Raw genomic sequence first — 16,826 nt, 5'->3', positions numbered from 1 at the left:
GTGACTGTGCCCTGCCAGAGTGTTGCCTTAAGCAAAGTACTACTGGAAAAGAGTAAATGCCGGTGGGCATTTTGAATATGAATATTGGATATTTTGCTTTTCGATGCTGTGCTAATTTTTATACTCTTTTAAAATAATTTTTTATACTCTTTTTGAAAAGACATATACATACATTTTCAAAATAGCAAAATCTAAGAACCCCCAATTTTTATTTTTTATTTCACTTAGTATTTGAATATTCTAGTCATCTCTATGCACAGATATTTTTACAACATTGCAATTACAGTTGCTACACATTTTCTGCTTTTAAAACAATGTGTCATAAACATTTTTCATCTCTCTAATCTTTGAAAATTGGTACTTTTGTTTGAAATGGAAATTTTGTTTTATTTTGCTTTGGCCGCACCGCACGGCTTGTGGGATCTTAGTTCCCCGACCAGGGATCGAACCCCAGCCCTCAGTGAAAGCATGGAATCCTAACCACTGGACCACCAGGTAATTCCCTGGAAATGTATTTGTATCATAAAAATGATACACATTTTTCTAAGAAAATGTAGATGTGTATAAAAATAGAGTAAAACAATATCCTAACTCGTTTTCCAGAAATTTTAGTTATTTTTCAGTAGTTAGAACCAAAGAGAAAAATACATGGTACATGGAAGTCTCTTTGGAACCTAAGTACTTTGGCATGAAATTCTGTAATGTGTTTGCATTAGAACATAGTTCCACACAAGTATCGTTGCTAGAAGTATTGGAAGTTTCTTGTTTTAACTCTTGCCTATATTTCTGGTTATAGAGGAGTAATGAGATTTCACCTCATGCTGTCTCCCTCCTCCCTTCTCCAAATTTTCTCAAAATAAAATCTTAATTCTAGATTTGTAAAAGGCCAGTAAATGTTTACTGTGGTTTCATAAGATCAAGTCTGGCTTTTTGAGTAGTAGTATAATTTTTGGATCAGTTAAGCTATTATCAGTAGGTCGTGATTACTTCTTGTATTCAGGAATGATGTGAGGGTAGAAGAAGTGTAACCATCATTTAGAAATGAAAGGTTTGAGAAAACAAGGTGGCCTCATGCTTGGTGCCTGTATGTAGAAGCAATATCAGCTGCAGGAACTTCCTGTCTGTCAGGCCGTTGGGTGTGTCATTCATGTGCTCACCCTTGAGAAAGAGTAAATGTCCTGCTACTCACATCACAACATGGGAGGAGAAGACAGTTGCTACGGAGATTGGGAAACAGCATTCCTGAGTCATTGACTGTTTCCAAATGAATGAACAACACCCCTTTTTTCTTAGCTTCTCTAAGCTAAGGCAGTGAAGAGAGAGGCCTAATAAGAAAGTAAAGAACAAGTATCAGTATTTGGAGCTTGAGTAGTATGTCAAAACTTTGGAAAAGTAGGTTAACGTTATTTATTGTTTCCTATATATGTATTTGAAAGTTTTATTAGAACCTTTGGATGTTTGAAAGGGAGGAAGCTTTGCTTACTCTGCCCTCTCACCAGATGACAGAATGTGTGTGCGCCTCCTTCCTGACAGCAAAGGAGAGGAGCGTGTCTGCCACGTCATGTGGTACTTGATAGGAAACTAGGACTTCTAGAATCTGAGCACCTTCTCTAGTGGCAACTTGTTTTCCCGGCCCTTGAGTGCTTTGTAGTGCAGGGGGCTGGCAGTTTGTGTGCATGGACATAGAGGAAGAATGCAATGTTCCCAGCCTGGTTTCCACCTGTTCTGCTGAGCTGGAATAGTGAAACCTGAGTGGACTGTCCTTCTTCCTCGAGGCTATCAGCTATCTAGGATGCAGTCTCTGCCAGTCCCAGGCTTCAGGATGAGCTAAGCTGGAGGCAAAAAGTTGCCCTCTGCTTTTCCCCAAGAGACTTGCCTTCTTGGACTATTAGAGAACTGTTCGAACGTACTGGACCTGTCTCTCAGAGGATTGAATTCTAATATTAAGATAGTTTTTTCCCCTCATTTTAATTATAGTCGGGAAATGTGGTTTATTGGAAAGCAGACTCTAAACAGTTTTAGACAGTCGTGAGGGAAATTGAGTTTGTTGCTTTGAATTTATAAGCAAATTGCTTCAAGTTTATAATTATTGAAATGGGATGGAGTACAGTTACCTAATAATATTCTTTACATGGCCTTTAAAAAATGTTTTTTTTTTTTTTTTTTTTTGGCTGCGTTGGGTCTTAGTTGCAGCACGCAGATCTTTCGTTGCGGCAGGCGGGCTTCTCTCTAGTTGTGGCGCATGGGCTCCAGAGCATGTGGGCTCTGTAGTTGCAGCACACGGGCTCTGTAGTTGTGGCGTATGGGCTTAGTTGCCCCACGGCATGTGGGATCTTAGTTCCCCCACGGCATGTGGGATCTTAGTTCCCCAACCAGGGATCGAACCCACGTCCCCTGCTTTGGAAGGCAGATTCTTAACCACTGGACCACAAGGGAAGTCCCCTATATGGCATTTCTAACTTGTGCTTCACATGGGCCACTGCCTGGAATCTTTCTGGACTCCCTGGGTTGTATCAGGATAAAGATACTGATTCTAGAAGGCAGGGGTAGATTGAAAGACGTCTTTTAATTAGGAGTAAAAGATCTTGGGGGCTTCCCTGGTGGCGCAGTGGTTGAGAGTCTGCCTGCTGATGCAGGGGACACGGGTTCGTGCCCTGGTCCGGGAGGATCCCACATGCCGCGGAGCGGCTAGGCCCGTGAGCCATGGCCGCTGAGCCTGCGTGTCCGGAGCCTGTGCTCCGCAGCGGGAGAGGCCACAGCAGCGAGAGGCCCACGTACCACAAAAAAAAAAAAAAAAAAAGATCTTGGGCTCTCCTCTACTGTGTTTCCTGTGTTGTCTCTTGTATGAGTTGTCACAAATTTAACTCTCCAATACTGAGTTTAGCTGTGGGGCTGCTGAGGCAGTGTGGAACTAAGTGGATGAGCTGCTAGAGTCTTACTTGTTCCTTTAGCACTTTTTCCTTAGCAGTCATGGAGAACATGAGTGTGCCATCTCATTTCTGGGGGTTGCTAGATAATCTTCAGTTTTCTTTCCCTTAAGCGCATTTAACTTTATAATGGTAAATTAGCTTTAGAGTTCATATTTTTCAATTTCTAGTCATTTGGTGCTCTTGTTTTAGACTTCCTTTCCTCTGATATACCTTTTTTCTTTGATTTTCTTTTTTGAAGTGGGTACTCCAGTTCTACACAACTCCTGTTGAGGCTGTTGGCACTAATAAGTAGTGATGTTAGGATCTAGTTTGTTTCTCTGTAAATGGAATATGAGATATTGACTCATTCCATGCCATCCATGGGCCGTTATTTTAAAATGGAAGGGAAAATTTCCTACATTTGAAGGTATCCATTATTTCCTTCTCTCTAGTTCTAATTGACTTCTCTATAAGGAGTGGGAATTGAAGGGAGTTTCATTGGTTCCATCATCATATATTATTTACCTTTTACAAAACACTTTGCAAAACAAAGTGCTTTACGTCTATTTTATTATTTATTCTTCACACAAGCCCTATGAGACAACATAGTCCTAAAGACAGGAAGGCTGAAACTGTGGTGGATAAAAAGAAGAGCTTGGGACTTCGCTGGTGGTGCAGTGGTTAAGAATCCTCCTGCCAATGCAGGGGACACAGGTTCGATCCCTGGTCCGAGAAGATCCCACATGCCGCAGGGCAACTTAGCCTGTGCACCACAACTGCTGAGCCCGTGCTCTAGAGCCTACGAGCTGCAACTACTGAGCCCACACGCCTAGAGCCCGTGCTCCGCAACAAGAGAAACCACCACAGTGAGAAGCCTGTGCACCGCAACAAAGAGTAGCCCCCACGCTCAGCAACAAAGACCCAGCACAACCCCCCCCCCCCCAAAAAAAAAGCCTACCCTGCCTTTACTGTCCTTTAGTGGAAATGTAGCAAATCTTGTGGCAAAGCTGGAATAAGGCTTGTTGGTAACTGAATTCACATCCATGTTATGACCCTCTGTTGCCTCACTATCCTAAGAAACTGAATGTCAGTCCTGTGCTAGAATAAAAAAATGAATCAGAGCCAGACCCTGCTCTTTGTTCTTTCTGATTCTGAATGACAGATACCTTACCTGTTCCTTCCTGGGTAGGTATATTGGGACTTGAAAGGAAACTGTTGTTGGCTGCAGTGAGACTTATTTCCCATTTTACCCATAGGTAGCCTATATCTTTACTGAAGGCTTATTGCTTTTCACAGGTGGTGGAAGACTCCCTAGGTGACATGTGTGCCATAATTGGATATTTTCCCCAAGGACAACTAACAAATGTGTCATGTGGGCTGAAGCATCACTCAGGGTCTCCTGGCCTTATTCATAGGGAAAGACATTATTCTTGAAGGTTTGGTCTGAGCTGTCTATAACAATCATACTGTACTGTCATAAACCTTAACTTGAAACTTTTCTTTAGCTTGTTCAATTTGCATAAAGTAATGAATAAATGAATATACTGTGCTTAGGATGATGTTCTTAAACCTAGAGTGATGATAGTTTTTAAAATATTTATTAAATATTGGACATGTCAAATGAACAAAGCATGGGTTCTTGCCCCCAAGCAACTTACAGTCTGGTCCACAGAAACAGCTACAATAACGGTCTGAAGAAGGATCTGATATAAAATATTTAGAGCCTGGCTTGGCTGAGTCCTTTAGATCTTTTTGTGAAATGATTGGCTATGGCTAAGTATACAATTTACAGATGAGGAATAACTTTTTCCTTATGCCATGTTGTAGGAGTACCGTGTCAACTAGTACATGTGTATATTTTATGAGAATATATTTCTGTAGTAATAAGAGTACAATTGCTTTTATAGAATGCTCTCTCACTCCATTTTATGATCTTAGTTGTCCCAAGAAGTGTGTGTCTGGTTTTGTTTTGTTTTTTAATAAATAGGGGAACTGAAGCATGAAGAATTAACGCGATTTGCTCAGAATCATACTTGCAGTTGTTTAGCATGCCATAAATAAAAATTAGGACTCATGATCTTTTTCCTTTAGCTAAAGTTCTAGATAAATTTTGTCAGTTTGCTTACTGTATTAGTTGCCTACTTTTACATGACAAACTCAATAGCTTAAAATAAAACCCACTTATTAGCTCGCAGTTCCGTTGGTCAGAAGTCCAGCAAGGATAGTTTGGCTGGGTTCTCAGAGTATCACAGGGCTGAAATCAAGGTGTCAGCTGGGCCTTTTCTCATCTGTAGGTGCTGGAGGAAAACCTTCCAAGCGCATTCAGGTTGGAAGAATTCAGCCTCTTGCAGTTGTAGCACTGAGGTCCCTGTTTCTTTGCTGGCTCTCAGCTCCTAGATGCTGCCTGTAATCCCTGCCATTTGGCTTCTTTTATGCTGAAGCCAGAAATGGCATGTTGGATCCTTGTGTTTCTGACCTCTTACCCTAGGTTTAAAGGGCTTGTGTGATTGGGTCAGACCCACATGGATAATTTCCCCTTCTTAAAAGTCAGTTGTGCTAAATAATATAACCTAATCACAAGAGTGATATCCTATAATATTTACAGTCCTGGTGATTATACAGCGTATGTACTTCAGGCTGGGAATCTTGGGGGACGTCCTAGAATTCTACCTACCACACTAAATATTTCCCTCACGCTGAATTAGCCCATGAGCAAGTGTGGATGTCAGAAGAGGGAGAGGTGGGAATTGAGTATATTGAGGCAGTGAATTGCATTGTGATTATAGGTGTTATGAGAAAAACCTGGGCCTCCTAGAATCATCACAGAGCAGGAGCCAAGTGGCATTCACCTGTGGTGTTCTCCCTTAGCCGAGAGTTCAGATATAGTTGTCCCCTATAAGTTAGCCTGAACAAAATCTTTAGAAAGTACCGAAATATGGGCTTGCTCTAATAGGTTTATATTACCCGTATGCTAGCCACATGGTTCATGAGGTAAAAGTCCATGATTAACTGTTCCTGTGAAGCACATTGGTAGGAATTAGAAACACTTTTTGCTATGTAAAGTACTCTGTGTTCAGAGTAATGGTTAATCATATTCTCTTATTAGATCTCTCCTAACCTCTCTTCTGCTAAGGACACTACCTAATTACTTTTTGTTAGGCTACATGAGTATCCTGTTCCAAGAGACTGTCCTTAATTGTCTGAGAATCCTATGCCCTTTTTGTGACCAGATGGAAAAGTTAAAGATTCAGGGAACTGGGTAGAAGTGAATCAGTGCCTTGGATGAATTTTCTTATATCCTTGAATTTATAATAAGACCAGTTCTGTTACTAGGCAAACAGAGGGAACCTCTGTCCAAAAAGACTGCCAAGTTTAGTCCGATGGGCCCACTTTTAAAAAGCTGAAGTGCTAATAGATGCAGCCACCACCACCACAACAAATCCAGCTGTGGAAAAGGAGTCTTAGATTTCATTTGCATTTATTATGATAATAATTGATCAGAGTATGTTTCAGACTCATTCGGTCATGAATTTATTTTAATTAGCTTGGCCTCATAGGGCATACCTTGGGAGATTGACTTTAATTTTTGGTTTCTTAGAGAAACCAAACTGTAAAGTCTCAAGGAAGTTTCTTATTTCCTGCAGATGGTAACCAAAAGATTTATCTTACCACATATTACATTAGGATGTGGTGACTGAATCAGCGCTTTGAATTACACTCTGGAAGGAGAGCGAAGGGACAGCTTTTCATTTTTATGTTGATTGATGGTCTTAATGCAGAGCAGTGCCCAGCCAAGTATATTTATTCTGATGCTATTACTTTTGATGCAGTGTACCTTTGAGCAATTTGTGTTAATTTAAGTAAGATTTGATAATACTGAGAATCTTTTAGAGGAAATGAATCTTATTTTAATAAATGCAGTTTTGTTAAGGTCTTTTCCTGTACCAGCTAATGACCTTCAGAAATTTATTTACCCATCCCATTCTATTGAATAAAAAATTCCTATAGAATAAATGTTTTTCTGCCCCTTTAAAAAATATTTTGTGCTTCTATCTATCATTGTTTGCATATAACTGAAAGATTATTATAAAAATTGAGTAAGAAGCAAAAATCTAGACTATATTTAAATGACGATATTGCCACCCTGAGGAGGAGGCTCCCAAGTGTTGGAGTCATAGTCTGACTTTAGATTCTCTGTGTGTTTACAAGGGCTCCTTCTGAGGGTATCCGTGGGTTAAGCCATGAGGAATGTAGGGGATCACCACAAAGATCCTGGAATCTTTGTCCTAGGGATTTCTTTTACCTCTTTCATGTGTTAGATCTCCTGTTTCCTGTATTTCAGGTCTTTAACTTTCTTGGTTTGCTCCCTCATTTTGGTGGAGCGTATCCTACAATTGCTTCCTAAAGTGCACGGGGATAAATTTTTTGAAAGCTTCAATGTCTGAAAATATCTATTTTGAACTCACATTTGATGAGTAATTTGGTTGGGTATAGAATTCTAAGTTAGAAGTTTTTTTCTTTTTTTTTCAGGTTTTAAAAAGGCCTTTTTTCATTGTTTAGCTTTTTGTATGTAGTTTAAAAAATTCAAAGCTTCTCTGATTTCTTTGTATATGACCGGTTTTCCTCCCTTCTTCCCCGCCCCAGCTTGCCCCAGCCGCACTGCATGGCATGCCGGATCTTAGTTCCCTGATCAGGGATTGAACCTGCTCCCCCAGCAGTGAAATTTCGGAGTCTTAACCACTGGACCGCCAGGGAAGTCCCCCTTCTTTCAAACTGTAGGATTTTCTTTGTTTTCCCAGTGTTTTGGAATTTCACCATGATATACCTCTGTGTGGTGATCTGTTTTTGTCTTTTGTGATGGGAACTTATCCTTCAGTACTGGAAAAATTTTTTAAAAATTGACCTATAGTTGATTTACAATGTTGTTAGTTTCTGCTATACCCCAAAGTGATTCAGATATACATATGTATACATCTTTTTAATATTCTTTTCCTTTATGGTTTATCACAGGATTTTTTTTTTTTTTTTTTTTTTTTTGGCTGTGTCGGATCTTTGTTGCTGCACGCAGGCTTTCTCTAGTTGTGGTGAGCGGGGGCTACTCTTACTTGCAGTGCACAGGCTTCTCATGGCGGTGGCTTCTCTTGTTGCAGAGCATGGGCTCTAGGTGCATGGGCTTCAGTAGTTGTGGCTTGCGGGGTCTGGAGTGCAGGCTCAGTAGTTGTGGTGCATAGGCTTAGTTGCTCCACGGCAAGTGGGGTCTTCCCGGACCATGGCTCGAACCCGTGTCCCTTGAATTGGCAGGCGGATTCTTAACGACTGCGCCACCAGGGAAGTCCCTATCACAGGATATTGAATATAGTTCCCTGTGCTATGTGGTAAGACCTTGTTGTTTATCCATTTTAGATATAATAGTTTGCATCTGCTAACCCCAGCCTCCCAATCCATCACTCCCCCACCCCCCTCCTTGGCAACCACAAGTCTGTTCCCTATGTCTATGAGTTTGTATCTATTTCATAGATAGGTTCATTTGTGCCATATTTTATTTATTTTTATTTTCTTAATTTAAAAAATTATTATTTTATTTATTTATTTTTGGCTGCGTCGTGTCTTCGTTGCTGTGTGCGGGCTTTCTCTAGTTGCGGCGAATGGGAGCTAGTCTTCGTTGCGGTGCGCGGGCTTCTCATTGCGGTGGCTTCTCTTGTTGCGGAACACGGTCTCTAGGCGCTTGGGCTCAGTAGTTGTGGCTCGTGGGCTCTAGAGTGCAGGCTCAGTTGTGGCGCACAGGCTTAGTTGCTCCGCGGCATGTGGGATCTTCCCGGACCAGGGATCAAACCTGTGTCCCCTGCATTGGCAGGAGGATTCCTAACCACTGCACCACCAGGGAAGCCCTGTGCCATATTTTAGATGCCACATATAAGTGATATCATATGGTATTTGTCTTTCTCTTTCTGACTTACTTCACTTAGTATGATAATCTCTCAGTACATCCACGTTGCTGCAAATGGCATTATTCCTTTCATTCTTATGGCTGCGTAGTATTCCATTGTATATATAAACCACGTCTTCTTTATCCACTCATCTGTTGATGGACATTTAGGTTGTTTCCATGTCTTGGCTATTGTGAATAGTGCTGCTGTGAACATAGGGTTGCATGTATCTTTTAAAATTATAGTTTTTTTCTGGATATATGCCCAGGAGTGAGATTGCTGGATCATATGGCAACTCTATTTTTAGTCTTTTGAGGAACCTCCATACTGTTTTCCAGAGTGGCTGCACCAACTTACATTCAGTACTGGGAAGTATTCTTGAATTATTTCTTTGATAGCTTCCTCCTCTGTTCTCCTGTTATTTGGATATTGGACCTCCCAAACTGATCTAATTTTCTTATCTTTACTCTCTTATTTTTCCATCTCTGTCTTTTTGCTCTAATTTTGGGAGATATCCTCAAATTCTTATCTTCCAGCCCTTATATTGAGTTTTCTCTTGAGTTTCTGTTCTCATGTGTTCAATTTCTCAGGGTTCTTTTTCCTCTGAATGTTTCTTTTTAAAATGGCATTATAGGGACTTCTCTGGCGGTCCAGTGGTTAAGACTCTGCACTTCCACTGCAGGGGGCGTGGGTTTGATCCCTGGTCGGAGGGCTAAGATAATGGATGCCGCCCAGCATGGCCAAAACTTTAAAAAAACAATTTAAAAAAATGGCATTATGTTCTCCCTTGTAGATATTAATTTGTTTCCTAATCTTTCTTTTTCTTGCATAGTCTCTGTATAATGAGTTGCTTTTTCCCCCCCTCTTATTAGGATTTTTCCTCATGTGTTTGATAATCCTTGGTTGTCTGTTAATGTTTAAAAATGAGGGGCTAAAAAACTCATTGGTAACTCTGGATGCATGGGTAGGGTTTGTTAGCTGTGCAGTTTATTGTAGGCTAGTCCTGTCCAATAGAAATATAATGTGAATCACATATGTAATTTTAGATTTTCTAGTAGCCACAGAAAAAGATAGAAAGAAAAAAGTGAAAAGAAACATGTGAAATTAACTTTAATAATAAAATTTTTAATCCAGTATATCTAAAACATTATTTTAACATGTAATAGATATAACAATTATATATAATTATATATAACAGTTATATATATATCTATATATAGATATATATAGATATATACATATCTATAACAATAGATATAACAATTTTAACATGTAATAGATATAACAATTATTACCTTCTGTTTTTTATATGAAGTTATTGAACTTTTATATGAAGTTATTGAACTCCAGTTTTTATTTTACATTTATAGCACATCTCAATTTGGATGCTAAATTTTCATGAAGATACTTGATGTGTATTTAGATTTGAAAAAATTTACAGGTGAAAGGTAGATTCACATACCTAGCGTGTTCCAAACATATTGGTATTTAAGTTTAACAATAACAATAAAATATTAGCTTTTAATTTTAAATTTCGATAAAATTAAATCAAATGAAAAATTCCTTTTTCAGTTGCACTAGGCACATTAGAAGTGCTTAATAGTTACCTGTGTCTGGTAGCTACCATATTGGATGGCATGGTTCATCTGCTTGGACTATGTCAGTAGCTTAATGTTGTTTTTCAATTCCCCAGAGAAGGCTCTTCCAACCTTCTGCCTCAAGGGTAAGGGTTTTGGGGTGCTGGGGTCCTGAGAAACTAGAAGGGGGAAGGTGCTGGGTGTCTCAGCACCTCAGCTGGGTGTCTCAGCTGGGTGTCTCATATAATCTATGCTTATAGTATGCATAGATTATTACTCTTCCTTTTGGTATAGGATCTCTGCCCACAACTGTGCCTGGCATCCCCTGATCCAGAGATCTGTGTTTCTTCTAAGAATAAATTTCCAGACTTCTGCTGGAGTAAGGGAGGGTAGTCTCCCAATGGCATGGGGGGAGGGGTGTTGGGGGGTAATGGAAGATCTACCTGTCCAACTGCTTCTTAAACAGCTTTCAAACCAATCTTATTTTTGGGTCTCCCCCTCCCTCCAACTGCCCATTTCTATAGGTACCTGGTGCTGCTAATTCCTGAGCCTGTTGAGGATCCTGAAGTACAATTTGGATTGGTCATTAGCTTTTCCTATGGCAGGTTTAGGACTCAGTTTTCTTAGGTCTGTTGGGTCTTAGTCCTAGCTTCAAAAGTTGATTGCAATTACGCTTTTCTTGTTCTTCCCAACCTTGTAGGCTCCTTTCCTCTATCATTTTTTCTTTCTAAAAATTCCTTTTCTGTAGATTTAGAAGGGTTTCAAAAAGCGGGGAAATTTGATTCAGTCTACCGTCTTTTATCTGGAAGTTCCTATTAATCTGTATTCATGAGCAGATTTTGATATGCTAAAAAATTTCATTCCGTATTTATGCTTCCTTCAGTATCTGTATTTGTAGTTAAAGGTTTTAGTATAGTTTTAGTGGAAGACTCAGTAGGAGGGACAGGACGATGAAGTATTTAGTGAAGATAAGTAAGGGTTTATAGTTTGGGGGCAGAAAATAATTGATAGCAAACAAGGAGAAAGGTGAGTGTAGAAGCATTTAGAAAGAAGTAGGTGGGGATCATTAGAGACTATGTTAAAAAGCTTGAACCTCTGGGGCATACGGCATAAATATAGCTCCAGTAGCATTTATCTTCAAGGTCTCCACTATTTTTAGTCCTTCTTACTTTTCATGACTAGGAACCTCTTGTTGCATATCTCAGAGAATCCACAAAACAGTTAATGGTACAGTTAAAAAAAAAAAAAAGCTGTTTGTAAACTGTATGTTCAAGATCTGTAAGGAAAGCACACATAGTATTAAATAAGTAAATTAATACACCCTCAGTATACTGTAGCAGCAGGTTCCATTTCAGTAATGGAATTGAGCTTGCTGTTTGGGTGTTCTGTTGGGTTCTGAAACAGAATTTTGCCGGTAGTACTGTGATTCACTTTGCTGGTAGATGCTGCCCTCTGTTGGAGTAGTTGAGGAAATGCATGGATCATTTTTACTGTCCTTACTCAAATTGAGCACTAAAGCATGGATAATTTTTTTAAGGAATAAATCTGTTTCTAATGATGCACCAAGGAAAGCAAGGGAGACTGGTTTCTTCCTTCTTAAGAAAAGAGATGTTTACTTTTGTATGTAAAGGCAACAGTTAGTGGGCATTAAATGGGAACAAGACAAGAATCTGGAGAATGCAAATATTTAGGGCTTTGGAATCTGGAGACCAGAGTTCCATACCCAGCTTGCCCTTATTCATGTGACCTCAGTGATTTACTCCACCTATCTGGGCTTCAGTTTCTTCACTAATGCAGTGAAGAGGTGGAATAGATTTGAGGGCTTTTGCAGGGATTGGTATTTTAGGAGAGCAGCCCCAGATTATGGTATTTGTTCATAGGAGATATAATGACTAAGTCTTAGGCTCTACCCTGAAGGAACTTAGTCTGGAAATGGCTAGAGGAGGCAATCAAAAGAGAGTTGTAATCCACTTCTAGTGCTGTGAGACAGGAAAGTACCTATTTCTATATACACACAAGGAGAGGTACCCATCCTATTAGAGGAGGTATCATCCTGTAGGGCCTGTTGGAGCTAGCCTTGAAAGCACAGTCTAGTCTGAGGGAAGCAGCAGCCTAGAGAAAGTCTTGGGTTGTGAGACAGCAAGATCTGTTTGTGGACCTGCAAACTAGTTAGGATGCCCAGAACATAGAGTTTGAAATGGAGGGTTTGTTGAGAGATGAGTCAAGGGAGAGAAGCCAGAAGTGTCATATGCCATGCTAAGGAATTTGGATCTTAACCTGAGGGCAGTAGGGAACTATTGCAGGGTTTTAAATGGGAAATAACATGGACAGCTTGGCATTTTAGAACGATTACTCTTGGGTATAGTATATAGAATGGATTTTGTGTTGGGCAGATGGGATTGAAGGCAAGGAGATCAGTTAGGAGGCTATTACAGTAAATCAAACAGGAGATCATAGTGGCGTGAACTTCAATAGTGGGGATGGAGGGAAGAGAAATAAGAGTCTGCAGACAGAACATGCTGCTGGTTTGTTGTTCTTTAACTTAACCTGCAGCTGAGATTGATTCATTAGACCCAGGTTCTGTTACCTACGTTATATCCATCCCAGAATTGTTTGGGTTGTTGCTTGGTTCTGAGGGAACATTTTGAGTTTGGAGGACAAGGTTCTGGAAGCACTTGCTCTAGGAGCAAATAAGTTTAACCTTCGCAATGGCAACCTAACTATAAACATTCATCCTTTTTGTGGCTTGTTTCACCTCTGTGTGTCAGGTGACAGGGTGGTGACAAAAGGAACTGTGAGTCTCCTTGGGTGTTGCTGTCTCTGCTTCATCATCCTTCTGCCTTTACTTTGTGTAAACAGCACACACAAAGTAACTTTAGATTCCATTGACACTGAGCAAGGATCGTATGGTTTTGGGTGAGTGATTAGCATTCCATCAGTAGAAGGTTGACCTCCTCTGGACCGTGGAGGGCAAAGTTAAGATTCACAGTTCACACTGGATTTAACCGAACTCTGACATGGGGCACATGAACATAAGGACATAGATTTTTCTCGTCTGTAAAAAGGTTGGTAAAGTAGCTTTGTGGCAGTGTCAGAAATAGTTTGTCATTAGTTGAGAAAAGTTCATCAAGAGGCATTTACTATACGCTTCTAAGGACATTAGCAAAAATAGATATGGTTTAAAACGAAGTATTAGAATGAAGAATTCCTGGTTTCCTGGAATACCTGCTTGTTCAGATTTTTTGGGGTAAAGTGTAGCACATATACAGAAGAGAATATAAAACATACAGAATAATTATAAACAGAACATCCATGTAACCATCATCCATATCAAGAAATAGAATATTATTGTAAGCACCCCTGAAGCCCCCTGTCCCCTTCTGCAGTCATTACTCTTCCACCCACTTCAGGTAACCACTGTTTTGCCATTTGTGGTAATCATTCCCTTTATAATTGTACATCCTAAATAATATAATTTAGTCTTGCATGTTTTTAATCTCAGTGTAAAAGAAATAATACATTCACTTTTATGTTTGTGAGTAGCTATAAGTTCATTCACTTTCTTTGTGTAATTGTTTTCCACTCTACCATTATACGAGTTTATCCATTCTATTCTTGATAGCTATTTGGATTGTTCTCTGTTTTATTGATAGATATTACAGTGTTGCTGTGAACATTCTTGTTATACACAACCTGCTACATATGTGCAAGTTTCTGAAGGGTAGATTTATAGGAACTGATATGTTGAGTTGTAATATAGCTGCATATTTTAACTTTACTAGATCATGCCATACTGTTTTCCAAAGCGGCCATAGCAATTTACATTCACACCAACAGTGTGTGAGAGCTCCCGCTGCTCTGTGACTAGACAGACACACATGAAAATTTTTGCCAGTCTTGAGTGTGGAATGATATCTCGTTGTGGTTTTAGTTTGCATTTCCTTGTTTACTAATGCAGTTGAACACATTTCATAGGTTTATCAGTCATCCCATTTAGAGTTTTTTCAGTTCTCCACCTTTTTTTCCCCAAAGGGTTATTATATTTTAGTGACCTTAAAACTCCTACCCCTTACCTAAGGGAATGTGCCAAGGAATAGTCTGGCAGAAATCTAGCATGTGGGAAGGAGCCTAGATCCTTTCAACTTATTTTCTCCTCTTTTTTTCCCCAACCCATCTGGTATTTGGGAGCTTTCCTGGCATTTCACTGATCTCTCTTCCCTTTCTTCTCCCTCGTTTTTCCTGTTCCTAGACTCTGAAGCGGCTCATGGCAGATGAGGTAAGGAAATTTTGTTCAGCATGTGCATGGCTCATTTCCTACACTATGATATTTACCAGTTGCAATAACTTTGACTTTCTATAACTTATAAATGTGATATGGGTTCTATTCTCAGATCATCCCAAAGCTTTTTCCTAACTCTTTGCTCTGTTTGACCCATTGCATGCATTTTCCTGGCACATTCATTGGCTTCCAAGATTAGGCATGTTCTTTAAACTCCAAGCTGACTTGCTGTCTGGATGTCACTCTTATCATTTGAAGCCCCAGAATGCTTGCAGATATTTACTGTTATTTTCAATCAGGTAGTGCCGATAAGCTGCAGCTTATCGGTAGCTCTTTTTGAATCGAACACTTGTCCTTGCGGTTTGAGGAGCGGTTCATAAGCATTTGGTTGACAGAGAGATGACATATATACCCCTGAAGTAGATTATATGCTTTGCAAAGGGGATTTTGGAGAATATGTACTGAACTTTTGCTGCTTACATAACACAAGTGCTATGGAGCGTACAGAAGAAAGAAAAAGGAATGGTTCCTGGTTTTAAGGCATTTCCTTGTTTCTTGTATATGACATATCTATTAAAATCTATGGTCACACTTACCTCTTGAAGGGAGAGATCCTCTGAGGGCCTGGCCATATTTATTATTGGATAGCTAGAGGGAAACAAAAGGCATTTTACTGAGCACTCTGCACATGAGGTGCTGTCAGTTCTGTGCTGCTAGAGGGCTTAGAAATGACAGGGGAGCTAAAGAACAAAGTTTTCTCTTTTTAGAGAGTTGCCAGTTCTTAATACTTCATTCCTCTTATCTTTGGATGAAGGTGAGAGTACAGAGTCCGTGTAGTAAATTAGGTACAAGGAAGATTGGTTTCTCTTTTTCATGTCAGAAGAGCCTTGAACTGGCCACAAACCAGAGGAGCCATGCACGTATAAGAAGTTAGAGGCTATTTGATGTGTGCTTTGTTGTGTAAACGAAAATGGATCACTGCTAATACTTTTTTATTCTTTCTCAGCTGGAGAGATTTACCAGCATGAGAATTAAGAAGGAGAAAGAGAAGCCTAATTCTGCTCATAGAAATTCTTCTGCATCATATGGGGATGATCCCACTGCACAGTCATTGCAAGATGTTTCAGATGAGCAAGTTCTAGTACTCTTTGAACAGATGCTGGTAAGTTTCCCACCCCAAAGCATTGCTTCTTCTTGAAAATGCTTTTACGAGCATGATGGGCCCTTTTTTGTGTACAGTCCCCCTTAACTATCCTTTAATTACAAAAAATTCCAGGCTTAACAGAAAACTTCTTAATAGCAGTCCCATTAATGAAGGGACTACATATACAAGCGCCAGTCCGTAAGATTGGAATCTATGAATTAGGCTTGGAAATACCTGATCACTGACCACCTTGTTAACGTCCTTCAGCCCAGCAGCACTTTAGCCACAAAGATATAAAATGAGTGGGCCAGCTCTTGTGGTAGTGTGATGACCACCTTTGGGTTAGCCAGAGTAGATAAAGTTTTAAAACATTCACAACAAAATCTATATGAAGAAGAAGCTGAGTGACTTCCCTGGTGGCGCAGGGAATCTGCCTGCCAATGCAGGGGACACGGGTTCGATCCCTGGTCTGGGAAGATCCCACATGCTGCCAAGCAACTAAGCCTGTGCGCCGTAACTACTGAGCCTGCACTCTAGAGCCCGTGAGCCACAACTACTGAGCCTGCGTGCCACAACTACTGAAGCCCGTGAGCCTAGAGCCCGTGCTCCACAACAAGAGAAGCCACCGCAATGAAAAGCCTGTGCACCGCAACGAAGAGTAGCTGCCGCTCGCCACAACTAGAGAAAGCTCACACGCGGCCGAAAATAAATAAATAAAAAAAAGGGAGGGAGGGAAAGAAAGAAAGAAGAAGCTGAGGAATAGAAAGGCATCGTTTGCCCGAGATCTTCTACTTAGTGGTGAATCTGGAAAGAGAATTCTGATGTTACAATCACTAGAAGACCTTTAAAGGTTGGGGCTGAGGTCAGTTCAATAATGAGCTGTGCATGGATGTGACTGACTTTGCTGTCTTCAGTGAGGACCATTGTGTGGGGAGGACACTGAGTGAATGCCCACTAGTGCTAAGTCTTGGAAAGTTTTGAGTACATGCT

The 16,826-nt window shown here is 40.2% G+C and overlaps 1 protein-coding gene across 1 annotated transcript in view; it reads left to right on the top strand.

Annotated features, from left to right (window-relative positions):
* Positions 1 to 16,826, top strand: part of DIAPH1 (diaphanous related formin 1) — a 98,021-nt gene that overhangs the window by 11,959 nt on the left and 69,236 nt on the right. The window contains exons 2-3 of the mRNA XM_073802624.1: positions 14,663 to 14,689; positions 15,699 to 15,854. Of these exons, the coding sequence (XP_073658725.1) occupies positions 14,663 to 14,689; positions 15,699 to 15,854 (183 nt within the window). The remainder of the gene's footprint in view (positions 1 to 14,662; positions 14,690 to 15,698; positions 15,855 to 16,826) is intronic.

The sequence above is a fragment of the Tursiops truncatus genome, chromosome 3 (genome assembly GCF_011762595.2).
Source record: "Tursiops truncatus isolate mTurTru1 chromosome 3, mTurTru1.mat.Y, whole genome shotgun sequence".
Taxonomy (NCBI): Eukaryota; Metazoa; Chordata; class Mammalia; order Artiodactyla; family Delphinidae; genus Tursiops; species Tursiops truncatus.
The sequence above is the reverse complement of the archived record's forward strand: the minus strand, read 5'-3'. Positions and strand labels throughout refer to the sequence as shown.